This window comes from Hyperoodon ampullatus (genome assembly GCF_949752795.1).
Source record: "Hyperoodon ampullatus genome assembly, chromosome: 19".
Taxonomy (NCBI): domain Eukaryota; kingdom Metazoa; phylum Chordata; class Mammalia; order Artiodactyla; family Ziphiidae; genus Hyperoodon; species Hyperoodon ampullatus.
The window spans coordinates 45,961,848-45,986,092 of record NC_136932.1 but is presented as its reverse complement, the minus strand read 5'-3'; the positions used below and the strand labels follow the sequence as shown (position 1 = coordinate 45,986,092).

The following is a 24,245-nucleotide window of genomic DNA, read 5'->3' as shown; positions in this document are numbered from 1 at the left end:
ACCTAGCTCAGCAGGGCAGCTGTGAGGACTAAGAAAGAATGTGTGACGTGCTAAGTCCAGTGCCTGGGACCTCATCAGGCCTCAGGAAATGTTAGCAGCTGCTATTACACTCACACACAGCCACCCCATCCGCTGTGCCTTCTAGTCTTCTCTGGCACATGGGAGAAAGGCCACAAGTCAATCTGGGTGTCTCCACTTGAGCCCTGCACCTCTCTCTCCCCTTTTTGCCGGCTGGGCCTTGGTCTCTGACAGTACCTCCACGTGAGTCAAGTGTATCTCCCCCAGGATGGGCCGCCCCCCCACTCACCTGGTCCACCCCCACACACAGCCCTGGCGAAGAGAGCTGACTAGTCACTTCCCCCAGCCCCATTGCCTCTTCTGTTCTGGACTGATCTCTCTGTGTTTCTTTACTAGGGCTTCACCTCACAGCTTTGCCTGTCAGCTCTGCGAAAGCAAAGCTTTTCCCCTCCCTTTCCTCTGCTTGGGGCTCAGCAGAGAAGTCAGAAAAGGCCACTGCTGCCCAAACTTGGAGAGCTCCCGCCTTGCTTTCCTTCACTCAAGATCCCTTTGGCTGTTCTTTGGCAAGAGCTGGGGGAAGGGGCTGGCCTCCTGACAGGAATTCAGTTCCTTTCCCTTCAGCACAAAAGGCCTAGAAGGGCCTAGCAGGAGCAGGGCCACACCAGCTGGGAAGGTTCATGTTCCTTTTGATGCCACCAGCACCTGCCCCAAGGCCACTTAGAGTAGGGAAAGGCCAGGCAAGGCGGCACAGAGTGGGTTAAAAGGCTCAATTTATCAGTGGTATCGCTGCACACAATGCCTATCACCAAGTGGATTTTGCGCTGACCTGTCTCCCAGTAGACAGGAAGCCTCCTTCCCACCCAGAGGGGCTCTTCTCCTGCCCTGGACCTAGGATGTTACAGAGAAACAGGCTGTGCCCCTTCCCTGCCCTCCCACCTGCCTTCTCTGGGCTTCCTCTTGAAAGATGGATTGCCCTTCAGAAACACCTGCAGCTCCTTAGCCCCTTGGCTCCAGTTATGCCCAGAGGCTGCCCCCTCCCTGCCAGAAGTAGCCAGGTTGGAGGGAGAGAGAAGCAGGGGGTCAGCTACAGGCATGTTCGCATTTATTCTTCACCCTGGTCGCCCTGGCCTCAACTGAGATTGGGGTTTGATGCTGGGGGAGATTTCCTCTTGTTGACCTTCTTGACTGGCGAGGTCTTCATCCCGGGCTTCTTGGCATGGACCCTGTTCTTCTCTCTCTTCCTGGTTGATGAAAACTCCACAATATCCTCACTGGAGGGTTCCTCCCACCCAGGGTCATTGTAACTGTCCTCACTCTCCAGATCTTGCCGGCTGTCTGGGCTGGACTCTGACATCCTGGCCAACTCTCTTGGGCTTAACAATCGGCTTAAGTCTGGAGGTGATTCTGATTTAACTGGGCTTTTCTTCTTAGTCAACTTGCCCTTCTTGACTTTTCTCTTCACCTTTGCCTTTTCGTCCATCTCCTCCTCCTTGTCTTTCTCTTTTTCCTTTTTCTTCTTTATCTTCTTGATCGCCTTATTGCCCTGGGACTTCGCTGTGGGGCTTTCGGAATGCCAGATGGTGATGGGAGCTGCTAGGTCAGGGCTACCTGTGACCATGCCCATACCTGTGTTGGTGGGGAGGGCGGGGGGCCCCACGTGGGTCGGGATGGGAGGCTTGCTTTCTTCCTCCTCCTCCTCCTCCTCCTCTTCCTCCTCCTCCATCATCCTCCTCTTCCTCCTCCTCCTCTTCCTCTTCTTGATTTAGGTCATCTGCCCCACACTCACGGTGGATGGGATGGTGGATCACTGCCATGGAGACAGACCTGTAGCTTTTGCACCTGGGGGAGAGGAGAACAGGGAAAGACGGCTGACGGAGTGTGGGGGCCAGTGACCCCCATCAGCCCGCTGGCACTCACCAGCCACACCAGAACGGCTCCACACACTCTCCCTCTGGGATGAGCTCAAAGCATGGGCACTGGATGATGTTGAAACTGGCCGAGTCCACATCTTGGGAGCAGGTTAGGCCCACATCTCTGGAACTGCTATATGTCTTCTCTGAGCAGTCCTTCAGCCTGCCACACAGGGGACTCAGGCTGGCTCCCCTGCCTCCATGACTCCCCAAGGGGCCCAGAGCAAGAAGACTGAGGGACAGCAGGCTTCCACTGGGTTCAGCCCCGTCTGCCAAAAGACCTCCCCGTGGCTCCTGGAACACAAGCCAGGTTTACAAAAGCTGGGGCCGGGCTGGCAGCACCAGGTCAAAGCTGAAGCAGGGAACCACAGTGAAAATTTTGGATCTGGCTCTACCCAGGAGTCTCTCCTGGGCTGTGGGTCTCCCAAGGAGGAGGGCCCTTACCTAGAATCACAGTCACAGTGGCTGATAGCGTGCAGGTGCACATCGTGGTGGCCATAGTAAGAGGTGAAGGGATGGATGATGTGCCTGGTGCACTTTCTTGTGTTTCCAGCAGCACCTGTCAGTGTCCTTGAATTCACCTGGTGGGGTAGGAGTCTGGGGTAAGAGTCTGGGTTGTACTGCGCAGCAGCGGCAGCATACCTGGATCTCCCTTCCCACAGCTCAATCTAAAGGCTTCACCAAGTTCACCTGCTGCCACCATCGTCCCTCCCTCCGCCCCCCCATAGCTGTTTCTTTCTTTTTTTTTTTTTTTTTTGGCCGTGCCATGCAGCTTGTGGGATCTCAGTTCCCCCAACGAGGGATTGGACCTGGGCCCCGACAGTGAAAGCGCCAAGTCCTAACCACTGGACCACCAGGGAATTCCCCCCACAGCTGCTTCTACTGCTGAGTAGCAGTAACTCAGCCCAGCGCTCTCCTCTCCCCAGTCCACTGCGTGTGACTCTGCCTGCCCCTCGCAGACTCTCAGGACAGTGTCTCACCAAGTCCCCCTTGCTGTCCTGTGACACCTGCCTCTTCCCCTCCCCTGCCTTCTGTGGGAGCCTACCTTCCTTCCCAGGGCCCTCTGCCTGCCCCCCACCCAGTGCTCAGAGTTGTCAGCTACCCCACTGCACGGAGTGCCTGGGTAAGGGAGGGCCCTCTTGCCATGGCAGAGGGGAGCACCACTTCAGAGTCCCCAGCAGTTAAAGCTGGCGGCAGCAGCAGCCTCAGTTCCTACGCGTGCCCCACACAGGCCCAGGAGGCCAGTGTCCGACCTCTCATAGCCTCTGAAGCCACTGCAGCCCCAGGGCCTGCTGCAGCATGACAGCTCAAGCCTGGAGGGGAGCTAGGCCTCCAGTGCGTCACATTCCTTGGCTTCTCCTGCTGACTCTTCCCTTTCCCTCCTTCTCTCTCCTCCCTCTGACACCTTTCTCACTCTCACTTCTCTCCCCTTTCCCAGACTCACTCTTGGTTCTTTCCCTTCTCTTTTACTCATCAAGTTCCCATCCCCCATCCATTCTCTCTCCCCAGTCCTTAGAGCCACAGACTTGAACAGTCCACCCCTTGTAGGCAACACAGATACCATGTCCCAGGGCACAGGGGAGAAGCTGCTGGGGAGAGGCCTGGGGATTAGGGGAGAGGCCTGAAGAAAGGTTCCTACCTCTTTTGCTCAGCTGAATGCAAGCCCTGTGCACACACTGGTGTCTCCCAGCCTCACCTGTGACCCTGCCTAAGGCCCCAGTCTACCAATGGCTCTCCCCTTGGGCCACCATCTAAAGCCCATGAAGTGATTCCCTGTGCCGGGAGGACAAGGCACCTTCCTGCAGGTTCCCCCTGAACTCCAGCTCCACCCGCTCCCAGAGGAGGAAGGGGGCGGGCACTCGCAAGTTCCAGGGCAGCCCGGCTTGAGGTGCTACAGCTGGCTAACTCCCCCCAAACAGGCCAGGAGGGCTGTGGCTTTATCCAGCCCCTACAAGGGGTGGAACTGGGGCAAGACCTCACACTGGCCACCAGCTAGTAGCTAATCAGGCTGGGGGTGTGTTACTCCAAGTGGCCTTAAAGTACTTGAGAGATGAGACGGCAGCTTGGTCTGAGCCTCCCCTCCATTCTTCCTCCCCTTCCCTCCCCCCAGCAGACTCTGGGGGGCCCGGGTCCCCCGTACACCCCTGATCCACTTAGTGGCCGCCCTTTCTGCTTCCCTTCCTCCCAGGCCCTTTCTCCATCTCAGGGAGATAAGAGGCAGGCGGAGTAAGAGTCCTGCACCACCACCTCGGGCTTTCTCCAGCACGGCTGAACTGGAGCAAAGGTGGCAACTGCTCTGAACTTGTAGTCAGGCCTGAGTCCAAGTCTAGCTGGGTGACCTAGGGCAAGTTACTTTCCTTCTCTGAGCCTTCCTTTCCTTATTCACAAAATGGGGATGACGGTAATACCTATTTTGCAGGGTTGTTGGGAGGACTCAGTTTACATGTGTCAAAGATATTGGTGCACCATACATAAAGTGCCGTACAAAGGAAAGGGGTGATTGTGGCTTCCTGGAAGGAGCGGCCCTCTCTGTCTGGCACAAGAAGGGGTCTCAGGGTAGGGCAGCTGGGTGACCCCTTCAGGACCAGACACTTCTCTCCCTTCTGCCTACCACCAGGTGAGGGGTGGTGGGGACCCCTGGGGCCAGAGATTCCCCCAGACAGACCCACCTTCCGAGGAGAAGGTAGATGCGTCAGTGCTGGACGCCACACCAGCCAGCAGATGTCCTCTCTCCCAGATGGGTAACCTGTTTATATCTGAGAGAGTACAGAGAGGTAACAGCAGCCCCCCTCCCCATGCCATTCATTCAAAAAACATTTCCTGAGAAGCTCCAGGTGCAGTCCCCAGAAGATGCAGAGATTAAAAGAACGACACAACAGTCCCTGCCGTCAAGGGGCTGGGGGAGGGGATGAGGAGGGGAGAGGCAGGAGAGGTCTGTGGCACAGTGCATGACAGTAGTGTGAGGCAGACACTGGTAGGGAGGGAAATGGTGGGGAGGAAGGCCTGTGGGAGGACAGGACAAGGACACCCACTGAGACAGGGATGGGGTGACCTTCTTGGAAGAAGCAGAACAGGAGCTGAATCTGGAGTCATGAATAGGAGCGAGCCAGAGTCCAGGCAAGAAGGGACAGTGTCAGGAACTGTCCCAGGGTGTTCCCAAAGACAACTCCAACCGGCAGCGGCTCCATCAGCAACCACAGGGTAGAGTCTGCCACTTCCTTTCTCCTCCTACAACTAGCTTTGTCCTTTGGGGTACTGGAGCTGAGTCCTGCTTAAGGAAGGTAGCTGACTGCTTGGGGACTTCAGCTGGGCTTTCAGTGGCACTCGGTCATCCTTCTACTGGTCCCTGGTGAGCTCCTTCTATTTTCCACAGCACAGGAAGTACTCAAAATTAATGGAAGGAATGAATGAAACTCCAAGCACTTTCCTGGAAACTCCTACCCTGCTTCTGTTCCTCTCAGCACAAAATTTCACCAGCATTATCTATGGCTGCCCCCACCCTCATCAACTTCCAGCCTGGGGAAGTGGCCCTCCTTCCTCCTGCCCAAGCACCTGAACTCTAGGTCCCAGCCAGAATTCTCGCCTTCGGCCTCTTTAGCGTTTTGGGTTTTTTTTTTTCTCCTTACAAGCTATGAACATCTTCAAACAAAACACTCTATGAACCCTGTTTCTCACTCTGCCACTGCATATCCCACCCCTCTTCCTTTTCAATCCAAGTTTATTCACTCCCTCATTGAACGGATGGGTTAGCTTTACTAGGCACCAGTGAAGGAAGCCTCATCCCTACTTAAGTGAGCTCAGTCTCTACCTCTCTCTTCTACTCCAGCCACCTACAGCATGGCAGCCATCCCAGCCCCTCTAGCAGAATAGCCCAGGCAAAGGCCACCAGTGATCTAATAGCCAAACCCAGTGGCCTTCTTTTAGTCTCATCTCACTTGACCCTGTTGACCAATCAATCTCTTTCTTCTGCACACTGTTCCTTTGGCTCCCATGACAGACCCCTCTCATCTCTCTTCCTTCCCAGCTTTTTAGTTCTTTCCTAACTCCTTTGCTGTCCCCTCTTTCTCTGCTGTACCCCTTAAATTGGTGATTACCAAGGTTCTGTCTTTGGTCTCCTTCTCAGAAGAAGCTACAGGCTTGTCTTGGATAATGTTATCCACTTCCATGGTTTCAACATCCACTAATAAAATGACATAAATCTGGGTCTCCAATTCAGACTGCTTTCCTGAGCATGTAGCCAATGTCCTCTTGGACATTCCCAAAACATCAAACCAGCATGTCCCATATGAACCCACCATCTTCTCCCTACCCTTCATGAACCACCTCCTCTTGTATCTTCCATTTCAGGGAGCGACACCTCAGCTAGAAATCTAGGGATCATTCTTTCCCTCACTTCTCACCAACCTGATGACCAAGTCTTGCCATGCCTACCTGCCCCCATATCTGCCTCTGTCTTGGTTTAGACCTTCATTATCTCTGACCAAGACAGCTGGAGTAACCTGCTGCCTGGCCTCCCTGACTTCTGTCTCACTACCCATATCCAGTCCTCACAATGCAGCCAAACCGGTTCAGCACATTCCTCCTCTTTAATAGCATTCCACTGCCTTCAGGATGAGGTAAGAACTCCTTATCAGGACAGAACTGGTCCCCAGGACCCAGGCCCTGGTTCTTCTGTTATAAGTTCCTCTTGTCCATCCATCCCTCCTCCCACCCCTCCCTTTTCCATTCCTTCTCTCCTGCCTCCCACTCCCCAGGAACACCTGCTCATCTTGGAAAGAACGATGCTATCCAAGTAGAATGGGTCACACTTCTCTTTTGCCCCTTTACCCTGCGCCAATGTACTTCATGTGTTTACAGCAACTTGAGAACAAGGCCTATATTTAATCCACCTCTGTATCTATAGATCCTGGAACATGGAAAGTGCTCAGTAAATGTTGGTTGATTGAATGAACACATGAGTAGAAGAGAATAAAGCCCCTACTGGAGCCACAAAGAAGCTATGGCATTGGAGATTCTGCTCAGGGTTCAAACCTGGGCACTTTTCTAGGGAAGGAGAATTGACCTTGGATGAGCATCTTCCTAATGTCAGGCACTGTGCTGGGCTTTTTTTCGGGACGGCGGGGGGCTTTTAAAATATGCCTTTGATTCTAAATCCTCACCAAAGTCCATTTTATGGATGGGGACAGAGAGCCTTACAGTAAGTAACCTGTCCAAAGACACAAGTTAACAGATGACAGAGATAGGATTCAAATCCAGTTTTCCTGGCTCCATAGTCTATGCTCTTTCAGCCTGTCTACTTATGGTTCCTATCCAAAACCTGTCCTGCCAGCTATCACTTCCCATTACACCGGCTTTTCAACTCTAATATAGCCAATTCCTCACCCTCTGGTTTTACTCAGTCCTGACTCCATAGCCTCCCGTATCCAGCCTGGACCCTAAGGTCAGGCCAGAGGAGCGCGAGCCAGCTTCAGGATTCAAACTCTCCTTGCTCTCTCCAGTCACCATGGAAGAGGCTTATATGCAGGGTCCACTGACTAACTCCCCCGACACCCCCAAGAAGCCCTGACAATTACAACTCTGCCAAGGGGAGGGATTTAATAACTCTCCTCAGACCTTCAGTCGGAAGCAGTCCAGAGCTCCTCAGCAGAAGTGACTTAAGTTGAACACAGAGGGGACTTCATAATGAATGAGAGTGATAGCTTAAAAGGAAGAGGGAGGCTCGTGGTCTCTTTCTCAGTAGGGTATTATTCTTGGCGCAGGGGCCTAACACTCAAAACTCACAGGTGATGCTCATTTGTACAGAACCCTCCCAGTCTGGCGAGCTGAGGCGCTCCCCCCGACCTTGCGGCACAAGGGGTAGGGTTTCAGGTGGGGTACCCGGGCAGCAGAACGGGGGAAGGAGGGAGGGAAGGAGGAAGGAAGGGAGGGAGTAACCAAGGAAGGGAAGGAGGGAAGAGGAGGGAGCAAGGCAGGGCAGCTCCCGTCTCCTTGGAAATGCCTCCCTGGCCCCGCCCACATCTGGAGGCGGAACTTCCAGCCTTTTTCCTGCCCCGGAGTCAATGAAACCTCCCGCCCCAGCCCCGGCGACTAGTTGGCCGCTGGACCATGGGCTCCAGCCAAGCCCCGCACTTCTTGGGCAGCGGCTTGGGACCCCGGTGCGGCACAGCAACGCCTTCCAGCCTTACAACCGGAGGCCTCAGCTCTGGCTTCAACCGGACCACCCCAACTGAACGCGCAGGCGGTTCTCCAGGTCCTCAGGACCCCAGTCCTCAATCATTGGTCCATGTCTCGACGTGAGCCCACCCCCAGATCCTAACTCCGCCCCAGCCATTCCTTGGCCCCGCCTCCTTCGTCGGGCTCTCTCAGGTTCCACACCCCCCTTGGGTTCTCAAGCCAGCCCCCATGCCACGCCCCCAGCTGGAAGCCCTCCCCTAATCTGCTGCCACGTCCACTCCTTACCGGTGCTGCTCTCGTCCCACCAGCTGGTATCGTCCTCAGTTTTTTCCTTAGTCCACCTTTCAATCCTCAGTGTCGTCCTAACCCACATATCTCTCAGCCTAGTTCTTCGTCTCTACAAGACTCTTCCTCGCAGAAGTCCAACCCTGAACCTCAGCTTGGCCGAGTCCAACGTAAACCGCAATCTCAGCTTCGCCCCAGTCCAGCCCTTAACTCCGCCTCATGCTTGCCCAGTCTCCCGCCTCCCTCCGCTCTAGGCTGCGTTGTCTTAGCCCAAGTCTGAGCTTCCGCTGCGCTCTTCATCCGGGTCCTCCCAGTTCATTCCGGGCCTCTCCCTCTTTGTTCAACTTTAACATTAGCACCTCCCCATTATCTTAGGCCTAAACTTTAGCTCGGCCGCTGAGGCCCAGCCCTCAATCCCATCCCTAGTTCCTCTCCAGATCTGTTCCAGGTTTAGTCCTACCCCCAGACCCTAGCCCCGCCCCTAACCCCGTTCTTAGCCCCGCCCCAACCATTCTCTCAACCTCCGGGCCCCTCCCAATCCTTCGGAACCCAGCCGCTGCCCTTAGTCCCGCCCAATCTACCCTCGGGCCCCTGTCCGCGTGCCTAGGGGGCTACTCCCTCTAAACTCCAACCCGCCATCCTGGCTCTTGCAAGGTCCCTCCTTCCCTGGCGGGAGGCCGGGCTCGCTCTCGCTCTCTCTCCCCATCCGCAGGCCCTTCCACTGGAGCCCGGCTAATGAAGACGTGATGTCGGCTCGCAACCTCCGCTGCGGCGCCCACCCACAGCGCCCCCTCCTAGCCCCCATGGGGCACCCTATATTGAGACAATACTGCCCAATATAGACATCAACATAGAGCCAAAGAATCGTGGTCACTCTTCCCCCAAATATTTATTATAATAGTTAAGGTTTTTGAGCTCTTCCTGTGTGTGTTAGTGCTTTATTTCACTCTTGCAACCTCATGTCGTATCTCCATAGGCTTGCCCCATGCGGGGAGCAGGGCAAGCTGCACGCATAGTCACCTACGACACACGCCCCTCACAGCGCACAGCCCTCTCACCCTTAAGTATAGTATACACACTGCACATGCATGTATCACACTCTAGCGCAGGTAAAAAAATCTACTCACCACACGGACCAACGCAACACGCACACATGCACACGCCCCTCACATACACCACCCAGAACACAGACCCATACTCCTGCTGCCCACGCTCCACGCAGCACAAACACTCCACAGCAGTACTGTGGTGCACGACACACACACACACACACACACACACACACACTGTAAGGTAAGAGTTGGGGATCACAGTCCTGTAAGGGAACAGAGATGGAAAAACAATTCCAGGAGAGTGTGAAAAAAGTGTTACAGCCACATCACTAACTTTCCACACATCACACCTCTCAATTTCTCTTGGTACCAGGCTCCAAAGCCAGGATATGCCTCAAAGGATGGAGAGAAGGGATAAGGATGTTGCTTAAACTTTGTTTTCTCCAGAGCCATCAAGGGCCTCTCCTGTTGCTGCTCTGCATGATCTCAACCTCCACCTTCCTCAAGACCCAGCAGCCGGAGTGGCAGGATCACCACCCAGACCCTCTCACCCACTGTAGCTTTAGAGAACTCTAAGAACAGCAGGGAGGACTTCCCTGGTGGCGCAGGGGCTCAGAATCCGCCTGCTAATGCAGGGGACACGGGTTCGAGCCCTGCCCTGGGAAGATCCCACATGCCGCAGAGCAACTAAGCCAGTGTGCCACAACTACTGAGCCCGCGCTCTAGAGCCCGTGAGCCATAACTACTGAGCCCATGTGCCACAACTACTGAAGCCCACGTGCCTAGAGCCCATGCTCCACAACAAGAGAAGCCCCCGCTCACCGCAACTGAAGAAAGCCTGTGTGCAGCAACAAAGACACACACAGCCAAAAATAAAAATAAATAAAATAGTTTAAAAAAAATAAATAAGAACAGCAGGGGAGGGGAAGCCAGGAGAAGGGGGAGAGTGAAGAAAAGCCAACTCTTCTAGAATAGAGTAGTGGGTAAGAATGGAAGCAAAATATCGGGATTGACATATATACACTACTATGTACAAAATAGGTAACTAATGAGAACCTACTGTATAGCACAGAGAACTCTACTCAAGTGCTCTGTGGTGACCTAAATGGGAAGGAAATCCAAAACAGAGGGGATATATGTATACGTATGGCTGATTCACTTTGCTGTATAGCAGAAACTGACACAGCAGTGTAAAGCAACTATACTCCAATTTAAATTTTAAAAAAAAGAATGGAAGCAAAGGATGAACACTTGCTGACTGGGAAAGAGGATCTGTGTTCTAATCTTGACCCTCCATGACCTCCCAGGATGACACCAGGCCACATGTGTCCCTCCATTGTTGGCCCAGATATCTGAGACACTTCCAGCCTATCTCTGGCTCTCTGGATGTCAACAGTGAGCCAGGTTCTTGGTCACTCTTCACCCAAACTGTTATTATAATAGTTAAGGTTTTTGAGCTCTTCCTGTGTATGTTAGTGATTTATCTTATTTCATCCATGAAACCTCATTTCACAGAGGAGGCAACTGGGAGTTCCCTGGTGGCCTGGTGGTTAGGATTCCGGGCTTTCACTGCCATCGCAGGTTCAATCCCTGGTCAGGGAACTGAGATCCCATAGGCCGCATGGCATGCCCCCCCCCCAAAATAATAATAGAGATGAGGAAACTAAGTCACAGAGGATAAGTGATGTGTCTGAGTGTCCCAGGATGGACAGCAAGGATTCAAATGCAGATCCTCCTGACTTGGAGCACGTGTTTTTTTTTTGAAGAGGGGAAAATGTATGTCTTTTTTTTTTTTTTTTTTGGCCGCGTTGGGTCTTAGTTGCAGCATGCGGGATCTTCGTTGAGGCATGCGGGATCTTTTGTTCTGGCATGCAGGCTTCTCTCTGGTTGTGGTGTGTGGGTTTTTCTCTAGTTGTGGCTCTCAGGCTCCAGGGCCTGTGGGCTCGGTAGTTTGTGGCACGCGGGCTCTAGTTGAGTCGTGTGAGCCCAGTAGTTGTGGCGCGCAGGCTTAGTTGCCCCACAGCATGTGGGATCTTAGTTCCCTGACCAGGGATCGAACCCGCGTCCCCTGCATTGTAAGGTGGATTCTTTACCACTGGACCACCAGGGAAGTCCCCGTATGTCTTATCTTTAATCCAATTTAGTTTTTTAATTGTTTTAAAATATAAGAATACGCTACTGATAATTTTGTTAACTAATATAGTTAGATGTTATCAGATAGCACATTTTCTGAGTAAGAGCCCTGCCTCTACCTTCCTGGGCCTTCTGGTCAACCCAAAAAGCACCCAAAACTCATTCCCTTCTCACTGTGTTCCCCTCAGAGAAATATTTTTTAAAGGACAGGCAGGAAAAAGGTGAAAAAAAAAATATTATCCAATGGTGGACTTGGGTATAAGCACGATGTAGCAGGAGACATTTGGGGGGAAGGGACCAAAGGAAAAGGGCTCTCAAAGATCTCAAAAATTATTCAGATGTCATCCAGTGAGGGTTCGGTGCATCCCCCAAACGTGGTCCCTGAGCTCCTAGCCTGCCTGAGGCCTGCCCAGAGGCCAGGAATGGCCAGAATCCCAGAAGGCTCCAGTCCCAAGATCATCATACAGCCCTGCCCATTTCACATCCCTGATCCCCCACAAAGGACTCCAGCACCTAACCTGCTAATAACAGATATTTTAATGCATAAGGCATAGTGTGAGGCTGGGACCATTAAGCATCCTCAAACCCAGAGGGCCCAGCAGGCTGAGTAAGAGCAGCAGGGCCCACCCACCTCCCTACCACTGGGCAACCTGGAGAGCCCTGGAGGAGAGGGGCATCCAGTTTTTGGCACGGTGCCTGGGAGCAGGAAGTGACTAGCATGGTCCCAGCTACACCTCTGGGGATACTGCCACCAAGGGGCAGTTCTTTGGTCTGGAAAAAGTCAGTGCAAATGTCCAGGGGTTGAGCTCTGGGGGAGTAAAGGTGGCACACTGCCCCAGGGCTGGGCAGTCTCTGGACAGTACCCTCACCCGTTATGGGCAACACATGGGCTTCTTCTTGCTGGCAGTTAGGTAGAGGTTGCTGTCATCGCTGTTGATGCCTGAAGAAGGGTGAGAAACATGTGAGGCAGGGATTGGAGGGTCCCTGTGCCCTCTGCCACCCTCCTCCAGGCGGGCACTCACGGACAACATCCCCAATACGCCGGGACCCCGATTTCTCCAGCTCAGCCAGCACGTTAGCCTCAAAGGTCAGGGCCGTCACACGAAAGAAGAATTCCCGGACATTTTCACCTGACACAGGGAGCAGTTTCAGGCCTGGGGTCAATGAGCACAGCTGGAGTGTAGGAGTGAGAGGCAAGGTAGGCAGGAATGCCACAGCAGAAGGCGGGATGCCTCTGACTCACCAGTGAGAGATGAGACTGCCCAGTACTCGGCCTTCATCTCTTGGGCCACCTTGAGTGCATCTTTCTCCATTAGCATATACTGAGCAGGAGTCTGAGGAAAAGTCAGAGTCAGGTGCTGGGGGTGGGGTTTCCCTTGTCAAGGTGGGAATTCCCCCCACTGGCACACTCACACTCAGGTCCTTCTTGGAACCCACGAGGAAGAGAAGCACACTGGAAGGGTCATTCTCCTTGAGTGCATCAGCTAGCCACTGCCTGCCATAGACAGTGGACAGCAAGGGATGAGGGAGCTAGACAGGCTCCCCCCGCTGACACTTATACACCCAGGGACCCTCTCTCTGGTCCTGGATACATTCTTCTCCTTCCCCTCCATGCTCCTGACCCCCCTCTTTTCTGAACCTTCTCTTCCCAGAGCCCCCATTATAGTTCAGCATGCACACGTACTTGGTATGCTCCAGGGAGGCCACATCATTCAGGTTGAAAACGATGATGATGGCTGGAAGAGTGGAAGAAAACATGCAGAGTGTTGGGGAAGACACTACTGGTTCATTTCCACAATCCCTCCAGCCCTAGACTAGAGGCCAGGTGCTCCCACCTACCCCACTTAACCGTGGCCCTTACCTTGAGCTCCTCGGTAGTAGGTCGATGCAATGCATTTGAACCTCTCCTGTCCAGCGGTGTCCCAGCTGGGAGGAAGAGGGGGGAACACAGGTATGTGTGGGGCCGGGTGGTGCTGGTGGCCGCGGTGGGAGATAGGTGCTGGGAGAAGGAACGGCGGGAAGGAGTGGAGGAAGAACTCACAGCTGCAGACTGAAGGGGACGCCCAGCACTTCAAATCGTTCCATCTCAAAGTCCACTCCGATGGTGGCCTTGTAGTTCTTATCAAAGGTGTCTTTGCAGAACCTGAGGGGGCACCAGATGCTCTGGTCCTGAGCCCAGCCCACCTGGCTAGACCTGGGCCCACTCTGCCCAGCCCAGACCAGTTCAGCTGCAGCACCCTCTTACCTATTAATGAGACAAGTCTTCCCCACTGACAGGTCCCCCACCACAATGACCTTGGAGATCTTAAATCTGCTGGACACAAGAGTGGGCAGGAAAAGTGAGCGCTAGCTCTCTCACTCAGAGGAGTCCCAGTGCTCCCTAGTAGGTCCACAAAGGTAGCTGCACCCAGGCTGAGGTTACCATAGACACCAGGCCTGGACAGATATGCTGGGGAGGAGTGTTTTTGTTTTAGTATCAGAGAGACATGATTTTGAATTCCGGCTCTCACTTACTAGCTGTGTGACTTAGGACAAGTTTCTCAGCTTCTCTGAGCCTCAGTTTCAACCTTTGTTAAGTGGGGATTTAACATACATTTTACTGGGTTTTTGTGAAGGTTAAAATGAGATAAATGTCCTATATTCTGAGACATACACACACACACAAACATACATTCTAACATCTCTGAAATCAGGATACATCTTAAAAGTGGTGGTGTTTTCCATTTAATAAAAGACAATAATAGTATACAACACACTGCTTGGGCACACAGTAAATGCTCAATTACTGGTGGCAACTGTTAACAGTGTTATCTTTTTTTACCCACAATAGGACTCATCCCTCTAGGACTGCTCCCTGCCCTGGAGCTCAAATAGATGGTGTGTGGGAAACTGAGCTGGTGACCACGCCCTCATGTTGGACACCTTCTCTGTGTCAGGAATTAAACTGCCACCTTCCTACCCACCCCATCTCTTAGGACTTGCCACAACCTAGCTGGAAGAAACGGGAGCACACAGGGGTTATGAAAAGCGGGAATAACCATGTAGCTGGTAAAAGCTGAAACGGAGCCTCCAGTTGTTGGCTCTGTACGCTTGCTTTGACTACAGGTTTCCTGGGACTTTCTTTCTTCGTTCCGGGTGTCTCTAACTCACCCCACGGTGCCTGTCCGGTGCTCCTGGCAGGCGCAGGTGACGCGGGGGTGGAAGTCTTTGTGCACGTGCAAAGCGGCCTCCTTCCTCAGGCACTGAGAGGGAGGGAAGAGTACGGGACTCGCCCAATCCTGGCCCTCTTCCCGCAACCAAGCAGCCCGCGGCGGGGGATGGGGAGGGGACCACCCAGAAGCAGCAGGCCTAGCTGGGCGGCAGGGCTGGGCCCAAGCCTGTTACTGGTCTGGTGCCGCCTCCTCCCCGCCCACACCCACCGCAGCCAGAAGCCCGACGTGGCCCTGGCGCCTACCTGGGGCAGCTCCGTCAGGACGCGGTCCCTCCGCACCGGCGCCAGAATGTTCATCTTGCCTGCGGCCTTGCGGGGCGCCCTGAGAAGGCGCGGAGGCCTGATCCGCCCCAGCGACCCGGGCCCGTGGAGACCCGACAATCACCCGCGACCGAGGGGTCCCGACTATAACTCGGGGCCACGGGGAGCCTACGGGAGCCCGTGGCCTCGGGGACGCTACAACCACCGCGGGCCACGGGGATGAGACAATCACCCGGGGCCGGGGCGAACCCACAATCACCCGGGCCCGGGGCGTCCCCAGGACGACTCGAGGGCGAGGAGACCCCTCGGCCGCCAAGTTGGGGCGTGGAGTCCCGTCTGGGGGGACCCGAGCCCGCGCTGACCCTACAATAACCCGGGGCCGGATAGTTCCTACAATAACTCGAGGCCGAGAAGACCCGACGACAACTCGGGGTTGAGGCGACCCTACCATAACAGAGAAGCCCGGGGGCGCGGAGCGGCCCCGCCACACGGGGTCAGTGTGGGCAGGGACGGCACAGCACGGCCGGTGGACTGCTGGAGGAGGGGGCGAGGGGCCCAGTGCGCTGCAGGGCCTCGCGTCCCACTCGGCTCTCCCTTCGCAAGCGCTGTAACTTGATCCCCGGAAATTCCTGGAAAAGGGCCGCCCCCCGCCCCTCTCCCGGCAGCTCCAGGCCTCGCAGTCCGCCCCAGCCTCCCCCTCCCCTCCTCCCGCCAGCGCTGCCCCAGGTCAGGCTCCCCCTGCAGACGCCTCACCCGGCTGCGGGCCCGCCCTCACCCTGGTTGGAACCTGCCCAGATCGGGATCCCCCAGGTCTCTCTCCCCTGCACCTCCTGTGCCGGGCGGAGCCTCCATGGGGACCCTTACCCAGTCGAATTGGTGATGGGGAATCGGTGATCGCTGCGCAGCATCTGGCTGCGCCAGGAACCAGCGGGAGGGGAAAGGGGGAGAGAAGGGGCCCTAGGAGAGGCGGCGCTTCCCTCCTCAACTCCAGGCCCAGGACGTGACTCATAGGGTCTGCCCCCACTCGCCCTTCTGCCCTGGGAGGTGGTGGTGGGGAGCGTAGAGGGGGTGCCAGGGTCGGAACGAGGTGCCACCAAGGAGAGAGAGGTCCGAAATCTGGTGCGTTTTCCTCCAAGGCTGCCGTGTTAGATTGGGGGCCTGGGGCGCCGAAGACCAAGCTGCCTCCCTTGGTGGAGGATAAAGGAGGGCTAGGGGACCCAGAATTCCTCCCTTTGGAGAAGTCACCGCTCTGGGACTTGGGGACTCTCCTTTGGTATGGGCGTTCTTCGCTCTGACCCCATTGAAATCTACCCCCACCCCCCCAGGACTTTTCTTTTTTGCAGTCTGCAGGCTAGAAGAGGGGGTAGCACACAACAGATCTCACCTTCAAAGGTGATTCCAGGAGAGGAGGGGGAGGACAGAAAGGCGATGTGATATGGGATAAGCACAGTCCTTCAAAGAAAACCCGAGCGTTTACTAAACCTTGCTCTGTGTCAGGAACTGAATTTGGGGACGCAAAGATGACTGGAGCAAGGAAGAGAAGACTGCTTAAAGGGAGGGGACTGTGAATGAAATTATTCCCAAGAAGAACGAGCGTATCCTGGAGAAATCTGATCTCTGGGTATTTGGAATAATTGGTAGAGTCTCTTCAAGACTATTAACGGGAAGATGCATGAAATCTGTCATAGGGGCAATGTGGCCACCTCCTACTTCTGACACTTTGCTCTTCCCCTCCGCCTGACTCGACTTTTTCTGCCACCTAATCACCGTGTTATAAATAATCCGTGTCCCCTCTCTCGACCTCAATTTCCACAGATGTCTGAGGGAGTTGGACTGGGCAAATTCTGCTCTAACGTTCTAGAATTTTGCTTCACTCTACCTGAGTCAATCTAACTACAGTATACTAATTCCAGTTTGCAGTGGAACTGCAATCCTGTAATCCTCCTCCCTAAAGCTGCTCAAGATGTGAAGTGCTCAGTCCCGTGCAGGTGCAGGCTACACCATCCACCCGCCACATAAAATAAACACGCGTCTCCAAAAAACTACAACCCCCATGAAGCTTTAGGGTCTAACAAACGGAGGGGTGGTGCTAGTTTAATTCCTCTCGCGAGGAAATAAAATCTAACTACCATTCCCGGCGGGCGCCGCGCTGCAGAGTATCCAATCAGCTTTAACTAAAAAGTATCGCGAGTCTTCTGTGAGACTTGACTCTATAAGCCCGTGGGAACAAGTCTAGGAAACCCTTTTCACGAAGATGGCGCCGAAGGCGAAGAAGGAAGGTGTGTGCGGGGGCTGGGGATACACAGCTGGCTGGCCTGGGGTCCCCGCAGAGTGAATGGACTGGGAGGATGGTGGCTGAGCCAGGCCTTGCGGTGTCTGCTGTGGGACCGCTCCTCGAGTTTTGGCAACGCTGAGGAGCGCGTGGGCCCAGCCTCGTGGTCTGGGCTTCAGTGAAGGGTGTTGGGGAGGCAAGCCCGGCCGGTACCACCTGCGGGGGACAGCCAGACAGTCGGCTCTGGGGAGCTCCATGTCTCTAGGCCTGTAAGGAATCGGTACCCTCAACTTCCCTTTTATCCCCATGTTAAATGGGGCTATATACTCTCCGCCAATGGCTGGGCGATGGTATACATAAAACTACTAGTTCACATTTTTAGCAAGTGTCAAGCGTTCGGCTGTTGCTAGTTTCTTTCTCATCGTATCGCAAGTTCTCCCTAGAATCGTGCATATGATGGAAAAATTTGTAACTCCTGAGACCTGTGATGTCTTCAAAGGAACCACTGATGCACGTGTGGCCTGGGGCGCCCACTGTGGGTCTTGAGGCCAGAAGTGATTGATTTCTGAATCCCGCACCCTCGTTTTCTTTCCTTCTCTCAGTCCCTGCCCCTCCCAAAGCCGAAGCCAAAGCAAAGGCTTTGAAGGCCAAGAAAGCAGTGTTGAAAGGCGTACACAGCCACAAAAAAAAGAAGATCCGGACGTCACCCACCTTCCGACGGCCCAAAACACTGCGGCTCAGGAGGCAGCCCAAATATCCTCGGAAGAGCGCCCCTAGGAGAAACAAGTCAGTACTGCCCCGTACCCATGAAAAGATGTTTGGGTATCCTCCATTGGTAATTTGGAAATTTACCAAACCTAGAGCATGGCTTCTCAAAACCATGTTGGTACCTAGTGTGCTTCTCTAAAGGAAGTATGAAGAGAATAATGCCCTATTTAAGAACGAAAGGAGGCGTGTTTAGCATATTAGCAGGAATTGTTTAAAACAACCCAGAGTCACTGTCAAGATTAGCGAATTGTTAGGTTAATCATCATTTCATATGTAGTCTACTTTCTTGTGAGTATAAAGTGGGACTTAGATGTTCTTTGTTCGGGGTTCCAGGTTTAGGTTGCTCCTCGTTGCACTTTTTAAAATCTTTGCTGTGGGGAATAGTCCTTGAAGGTGAGGATGTGGGATGATTCTAGATTGATGAGATTCATTTATCTATATTGGACAGTGAAGACCTAGAGCAGTGTATGGCAACTTCTTTTCATTCACTTTCCCAAATGTTTACACTCAAGAAATGGTTGGGGGAGTGAGTGGGAAAGGTTAGGGTACTTGAGTGTTTTGGTGTCACTAGTCGTAATGACCGACCTTAGGGAGCACAGTTTAGAGCCATGGTAGTGGTTACCACCAATGGGTCCTCCCACTGCTGCCTAAGAAAAAGGCAGGAGAGTGGATTGTGTCCACGGAGAAATGGACTTGACAGAATTTTTACTGCCATTTGGACCTAGAATTTAGTGTGATGAGAGATTGAGATCTGATCTCTACCTTCAAAAGAGGATGGTGTACCCAGGCAAATAGAACCTTGCTTCTCTAAATTTCAGGGGGAAAGCTGTGTTAGATGGCCACTGTAACTTTAACCTGAGCTGTAAATAAAAATTTGCTTTCAAGAATTGATGGCTTGGGTTTCCCTGGTGGCGCAGTGGTTGAGAGTCCGCCTGCCGATGCAGGGACACGGGTTCGTGCCCCGGTCCGGGAGGATCCCACATGCCACGGAGCAGCTAGGCCCGTGAGCCATGGCCGCTGAGCCTGCGTGTCCGGAGCCTGTGCTCCGCAACGGGGGAGGCCGCGGCGGTGAAAGGCCCGTGTACCGCAAAAAAAAAAAAAAAAAAAAAAAAAAAAGAATTGATGGCTTGTAAGCCAGTTTTCAGCAACCAAAGGGGGCAAAACAGTCAATTCAGCCTCATAGTGAAGCACCAACATTCTTCGGAACCCTAGCCTGAGTTTCTAGATTCCATAGTCTTAACTTTGTGCTCTTGGGTTAAGTTGTCTAACCTCTTAAGTCTCAAATTTCTTCTAGAAATTTGCTCTTCAGAAATGTTGAGGTCAGGTAAAAGAATGAAGAAGGTTGGAACTCAAAAATGATTGTTTAATCATTTAAAGGATGAAAGCCCTTGAGACATCCCCAAGCTGAGGCTCCAGGTCCCTAAGTTTCAGGGTGCACGTGATGACACTGTTCAGCGACCAAAGTCTGACACAGATGATTGCTGCCTCATCGTCTGACGCACCTGGGCTCCAAAAGAGGGCCCGTTCTTTATTTTACTGGGCCCAGGCCAGTTGACCCCATTTTGCCTCTCTCCCAGGCTTGACCATTATGCCATCATCAAGTTCCCCCTCACCACCGAGTCAGCCATGAAGAAAATAGAAGACAACAACACATTGGTGTTCATTGTGGATGTCAAGGCCAACAAGCACCAAATTAAACAGGCTGTGAAGAAGCTCTATGACATTGACGTGGCTAAGGTCAACACCCTGATCAGGTGAGTGGAGTCCTGTGGGATGCGGAGGAACCCAGGGCCTCTGGGCCTCTTGTCAGAAGCCAGGAAACCTGAATGGCATGCAATTCCTTGATGCTGCTTTTGGGATCAGAAGTAGACTTCCCAGTGAGCAGCCCCTGCTGTAATTGCAGCCCCTTGTATGGAGTATGAGCTTCTGAGGAAACATCAGCTGTCCTGCCTCTAGGACTTAAGGGGTTGGTGCTCATTTTCTTGATCCCTACCTCTAGACAGAAGCAGACCCTAGAGTAAGATACAGTTAATGTCAGAATGCCTGTGGTGTTTCCCATAAAATGGAATTGGCTTCCTTTGTGGCTTAGTGGCTTCCCTGACCCCCTCTGCGCAAATGATGGAAAAATCACTATTTGGGGGGAAAAAATGACATGAACAAAGGAACCACTGATACGCCAGAAGACTGGGGAGGAAGGAGGGGCATGGATGGGGGCAGTGAGGGTGGTAGGGACTAAGGCTTCCTCCTCCACCCTAGGCCTGATGGAGAGAAGAAGGCATATGTTCGACTGGCTCCTGACTATGACGCTTTGGATGTTGCCAACAAAGTAAGCTTCCTTTGCTACAAACTCCTTAACACCCCCGCTTCCTGGGTGCAAATGATGTGTCTGTTAGTGACCAAACCCTGACTTCGGTGATTAGTTCCAACTGACTGACTGTGCCCCGTCTTTAATAGGCCCTACCCCTCACCATGTGCCCTCAGTTTGCTTTTTAACTTTGACAATTCCCGCTTAATACTCACATTTCAACTCCCAGTAACAAAGCTCCCTTTTGTTTTTCAGATTGGGATCATCTAAACTGAGTCCAGCTGGCTAATTCTAAAATATAAAAGTTTTCACTATATGTATGTTTCTTTTCTTTATGTGGATTTCTGGGTGGGAGGCCATACTATAGTATATACACACCTAAGTAACAGGGCTTGGGCAAGACTCTTGGTCTACTTAACCTGTTGGAACACTCAGCCCTATCACCTCACCATACCTGTAACAGATATTTGTGACCCAGACTAGAGTTGATTGTCTTAGGACAACTACAACTTGTCCTCCATCATGAGGTAAGAGACCAAGCAAGAAGCTTTGCAAGAACCCCTTCCTTTATCTCTGGAAGAGGCTTTGTATGAAACCAATATCCAGAGTTTTCGTTAGCATCCATTTCAGGGCAGTGTGGGTTGGCTGGCTTTCCGGTAGCACCCTGTCCCCATACCCATCTACCATGTCCAACCGGTCTGTCTGCTTCCCTCACCCCTTGCCCAAGGAAGGACAAGGACTTCAGAAGAGTGCTTTCATTAGTGTTTTCAATAGTGAATGCAGGCTTGAAAGGTGGAGTGGCTGGCCCCAGAGGACACCTCAGGCAAGGGGCTAAATCTCTTCTCAGTCCGTGTGAGGGTGTTCTTGGCTGTGTTTGCTGTCCTTGCCACAAGTACCTAACTGCGCTTTTCACTCAATCAAGAACTTGTCTTTGTGTTGCCGGCTGGGGACACCTTGGGGGCAGAAGTCAGAGCGGAGGAGGCGGGAAAAGTAGATGAGAATCATGACATCCAGCATAAGCAGGATGCCCAGCAGAAAGGTTCCCAGGTTACTCTGGCCGGCGTAACCCAAGAAGAAATGGGTGAGGTAGGCCTGAGGGGCCAGGCGGAAAAGAAAGTACATAAACAAGTTGATGTATTTGTTGACTCGATAGAGGAGGAGGTCCTGAGCATTATTGATCTTCATCATCATCCGTATTGTGAGAAAGATGTTGCTGACCTCCACCAGCAGTGTTAGGACGCCCCCACCAACAAATCTGCTCCAAAAGATGCCTGAAAAGAAGGCACCCATAGCCTACAAGGCAAGGGAGAGAACGGGTTAGGGAACCCATATGTCAAGGCTTTCCTGGAAGTTGGTGGGAATAACAAGGCTACCAGATTGAGGGGTAGGAAATCTTCCCTTATTTGCTTTCTGAAATACAGTTTACAGGGATTCAACAAGACTAAATTTTGGTCCCTGCCCACAGATTCTCTGGGTGGAGTTTCCAGTCTTAGAAGGTGAGGCCATGATTGCTGGCCTCAAATAGTGAAGCAAGGGCCTAGAGACCCAGCCGTCAGCATTCTAGCATGAGAAGATGTGGGACACAGGCTGGGGATGGAGTTAAGAAAAGATGGTCTTTACCTCCCAGGTTCAGAAAGACAGCTGAGACTAGGTTGCTAGCACCAGGCCTACACCACATCCCCTGCTTCTCACCATGACGTGGTGGACGAGGTATTCCCAAGAAGCTCGTGCCTGTTGGCTAACCACAATATCCAGAGTGTCGTGGATGAAGTACCCTAGCGGAGGGTTGGAGGAAGAGGTCATAAATGGTACTGAACAAGCATCTCATCCCTGTCCCCCCTTTTTAATGTTTCTTGGGCAAGACCTACCTGCGGAAAAGCAAACAAGCAGATAGCCAGAAAGCGACCATGCGCTCTCAACGTCCACCAGCATCTCAGGGGTCTGCCATATACTGGAAGGGAAGGGAGAAGGCAGGATCTCATCTCAGGATCCCCAAGGACCCACAACTTCCCCCTCCATTACCCTTGCCAGTCCCCCGAGGGTCTGGGCTGGCGCTATTGGCTGACGGGGGAGCCAGGAGGGGCTCGGCTGAAACCCAGGTGTCTCCTGTTTCCCAGGTGAGAACCCCCCCGCTCCCCAGGCGCTGCTGCCGCTCCTGTTTGGACAGCATTTTAAACCGGGAATCGGGTGAGACTGCCTGGGCCTTAGCCCTCCGGTGAGTGATGGAAAGAGTAACGCGGGGTCCCCGGGCCACCTTCACTCCCCCAGTCCTCCACTCACCACAGCAGCGCCCAGATCCCTGATACAATGGAATGGGCGAAGGAGACGAGAAGGTTGTGCCAGCGCCAGGTGCGCAGGGGGTCGGCGCGCACGTGCGCAGGCAGGGGCAGGCGACAGAGCGCGTGCCGGAGCGCCCGGAAGGTCAGCGTGGCGCCCAGGAGCAGCGGCAGGGCGGGGAACAGCATTGGGGGCATGCTGGCCCTCCCTGCCTCTGTCCGCCCTCTAGGTGGCCTCCTCCGGCCGTTCGGGAAAGGGGCTCCCTCTCGGGCCGGTCCACCCCGGACGCCTCTGCTGCCGGCCGCCGGCCTCACACACACGGTTTCGGCGGAGACCTCTAGGCCCCTTCGCTCCTCCAGTTCCCTCCCCAACGGCCTCTGCCCCCGCCCCCTTCCCGCCCCGCCCGCCTGTCCCCGCCCCTCCGGCGCCTCTGCAGCGCGGAGGGCGCGAGCCCCATTTCCCGGGGCCCCCTCTGGCGCCTCGAGGATCCCACGGACTTCGGGCAAAATGGGCTGTCCTGGGGGCGCCGCCATCGAGCCACCCCTCGCTGGCAGCTCCCGACTGCCGACGGAGTCCCACTTCGCTCGCTTGGCCTCGTTAACCCGCATAACCACTTTCCCCAGGGGTCCCGGCTCCCCTTCCTGGGCGGATACTGAGATAACTCTCTCTCCCCTCCCTCGACTCCTTTGTGGGCAGAACTAAGCGAGGCCCGTCACAACCCACGTCCTTAATCCCTGGTTCTGGGGACCAGCCGTTGCCCCGCTTCGGACTGTGATCTCCGCCCGGACCTCGTACCACTGGATCACTAGCTTCTTCGAGCCCAAGACGAATACGTTTACCTGCCTCTACCTCGTCCCGCACCGAGTCGGTGCCTAGAAACTGTCGACTAACTCATCACCCATCCTCCCGTCCGGCTCTTGGGTTCCTGGGGCCGCGCGGCAGTCACAATCCTCCCTCAGACAGTCCCAGCTCTCTTCTCCCTGCTCCCTGGAGGCTGGGGCGGGGAAGACGGCCGATTTGCCCAGGCCGCTGGGGTGACCCTCACTCTGCAGGCCAGTGGCGTGGAGCAGTTGCAGCTCGCGACCACTAGGTGTCAGCCTGTTCTCACCGTGGCGCGGGATCCCCTCCCGCCCGCGAAGGAACCAGGCAAACTGAAGGGCGGCGGAGAGGCGGGGGCGGGGGTAAAGGAGAAAGGAGTAGTGGGGGCGGGGGCGGGGGGGAGGTGGTGGAGGTGCTGCGAGAGGGAGGAAAAGCCAGAAACCCGAGGCGCAAAGCGGTTTGGGTGTTTGTCCTGCCTCCCCTGACGGCTCCAAGGTTACACATTAACCCCTCTGGGGCTTCTTGGTCAACCAAGGCCCGATCGGTTTCTAGGGGAGAGCACGGAGTGTGCCGGCTGAGCGGCCTTCTCCTCTGCTCTCCCCTTTGCTCACAGGGCAGCTTTGTCCGACAGCCACAGCGGCCTGAGCCAGACTGAGGGTCCCTCATGAGGGGCCCTTCCAGTGGTCATTCCATGTGGGTAGGTTTGGGCACCCTTTCAAGGGGCAGGGTGGGAGCTGAAGATGAACACCCCTTTCCCCAC

At 54.1% G+C, this 24,245-nt stretch overlaps 4 protein-coding genes across 6 annotated transcripts; 1 reads left to right on the top strand and 3 right to left on the bottom strand.

Annotated features, from left to right (window-relative positions):
* Nucleotides 1–1,056: 1,056 nt before the first annotated feature.
* Nucleotides 1,057–8,475, bottom strand: PROCA1 (protein interacting with cyclin A1; the record flags this gene model as incomplete). The annotated part of the gene is given in 7 exon segments (XM_079724778.1): nucleotides 1,057–1,738; nucleotides 1,740–1,857; nucleotides 1,936–2,091; nucleotides 2,373–2,467; nucleotides 2,469–2,509; nucleotides 4,598–4,684; nucleotides 8,388–8,475. Coding segments are annotated over 7 exon segments (1,176 nt in total). The 3' UTR covers nucleotides 1,057–1,147.
* Nucleotides 8,476–12,264: 3,789 nt separating this feature from the next.
* RAB34 (RAB34, member RAS oncogene family) lies at nucleotides 12,265–16,053 on the bottom strand (the record flags this gene model as incomplete). The annotated part of the gene is given in 12 exon segments (XM_079726047.1): nucleotides 12,265–12,512; nucleotides 12,595–12,702; nucleotides 12,816–12,906; nucleotides 12,986–13,067; nucleotides 13,257–13,308; nucleotides 13,434–13,498; nucleotides 13,614–13,715; nucleotides 13,818–13,883; nucleotides 14,723–14,814; nucleotides 15,027–15,105; nucleotides 15,909–15,978; nucleotides 15,981–16,053. Coding segments are annotated over 12 exon segments (948 nt in total). The 3' UTR covers nucleotides 12,265–12,444.
* A 1,230-nt stretch (nucleotides 16,054–17,283) lies between these two features.
* RPL23A (ribosomal protein L23a) lies at nucleotides 17,284–20,705 on the top strand. Of its 3 annotated transcripts, none has more exons than XM_079725869.1 (5): nucleotides 17,284–17,323; nucleotides 17,919–18,102; nucleotides 19,662–19,838; nucleotides 20,341–20,410; nucleotides 20,671–20,705. In XM_079725869.1, exons 1-5 carry the CDS (start codon nucleotides 17,299–17,301, stop codon nucleotides 20,689–20,691), a joined length of 477 nt encoding a protein of 158 aa, XP_079581995.1. In that variant the 5' UTR covers nucleotides 17,284–17,298; the 3' UTR covers nucleotides 20,692–20,705. The 3 variants fall into 3 exon arrangements, with proteins under 3 accessions (XP_079581995.1, XP_079581996.1, XP_079581994.1); XM_079725870.1 differs by having other exon boundaries at nucleotides 20,645–20,705; XM_079725868.1 differs by having other exon boundaries at nucleotides 20,627–20,705.
* A 470-nt stretch (nucleotides 20,706–21,175) lies between these two features.
* TLCD1 (TLC domain containing 1) lies at nucleotides 21,176–22,957 on the bottom strand. Its single transcript, XM_079725776.1, has 4 exons — nucleotides 22,670–22,957; nucleotides 22,258–22,340; nucleotides 22,082–22,164; nucleotides 21,176–21,682 (listed from the first exon to the last, which is right to left on the bottom strand). The coding sequence occupies exons 1-4, from the start codon at nucleotides 22,861–22,863 to the stop codon at nucleotides 21,299–21,301; spliced, it is 744 nt and encodes a 247-aa protein (XP_079581902.1). The 5' UTR covers nucleotides 22,864–22,957; the 3' UTR covers nucleotides 21,176–21,298.
* Between the last annotated feature and the right edge of the window lie 1,288 nt (nucleotides 22,958–24,245).

Bases quoted from the DNA above. Each gene is read 5' to 3' on its own strand.
- RPL23A (XM_079725868.1), top strand. From the start codon at position 17,299: ATGGCGCCGAAGGCGAAGAAGGAAG. The intron at 17,324-17,918 runs GTGTGTGCGGGG...TCCTTCTCTCAG, and splicing joins GCCGAAGGCGAAGAAGGAAG to TCCCTGCCCCTCCCAAAGCC. The intron at 19,839-20,340 runs GTGAGTGGAGTC...CCTCCACCCTAG, and splicing joins AAGGTCAACACCCTGATCAG to GCCTGATGGAGAGAAGAAGG.
- TLCD1 (XM_079725776.1), bottom strand. From the start codon at position 22,863: ATGCCCCCAATGCTGTTCCCCGCCCTGCCGCTGCTCCTGGGCGCCACG. The intron at 22,341-22,669 runs GTGAGTGGAGGA...CTTCCCTTCCAG, and splicing joins GGGATCTGGGCGCTGCTGTG to TATATGGCAGACCCCTGAGA. The intron at 22,165-22,257 runs GTAGGTCTTGCC...ACCCTCCGCTAG, and splicing joins GCTTGTTTGCTTTTCCGCAG to GGTACTTCATCCACGACACT.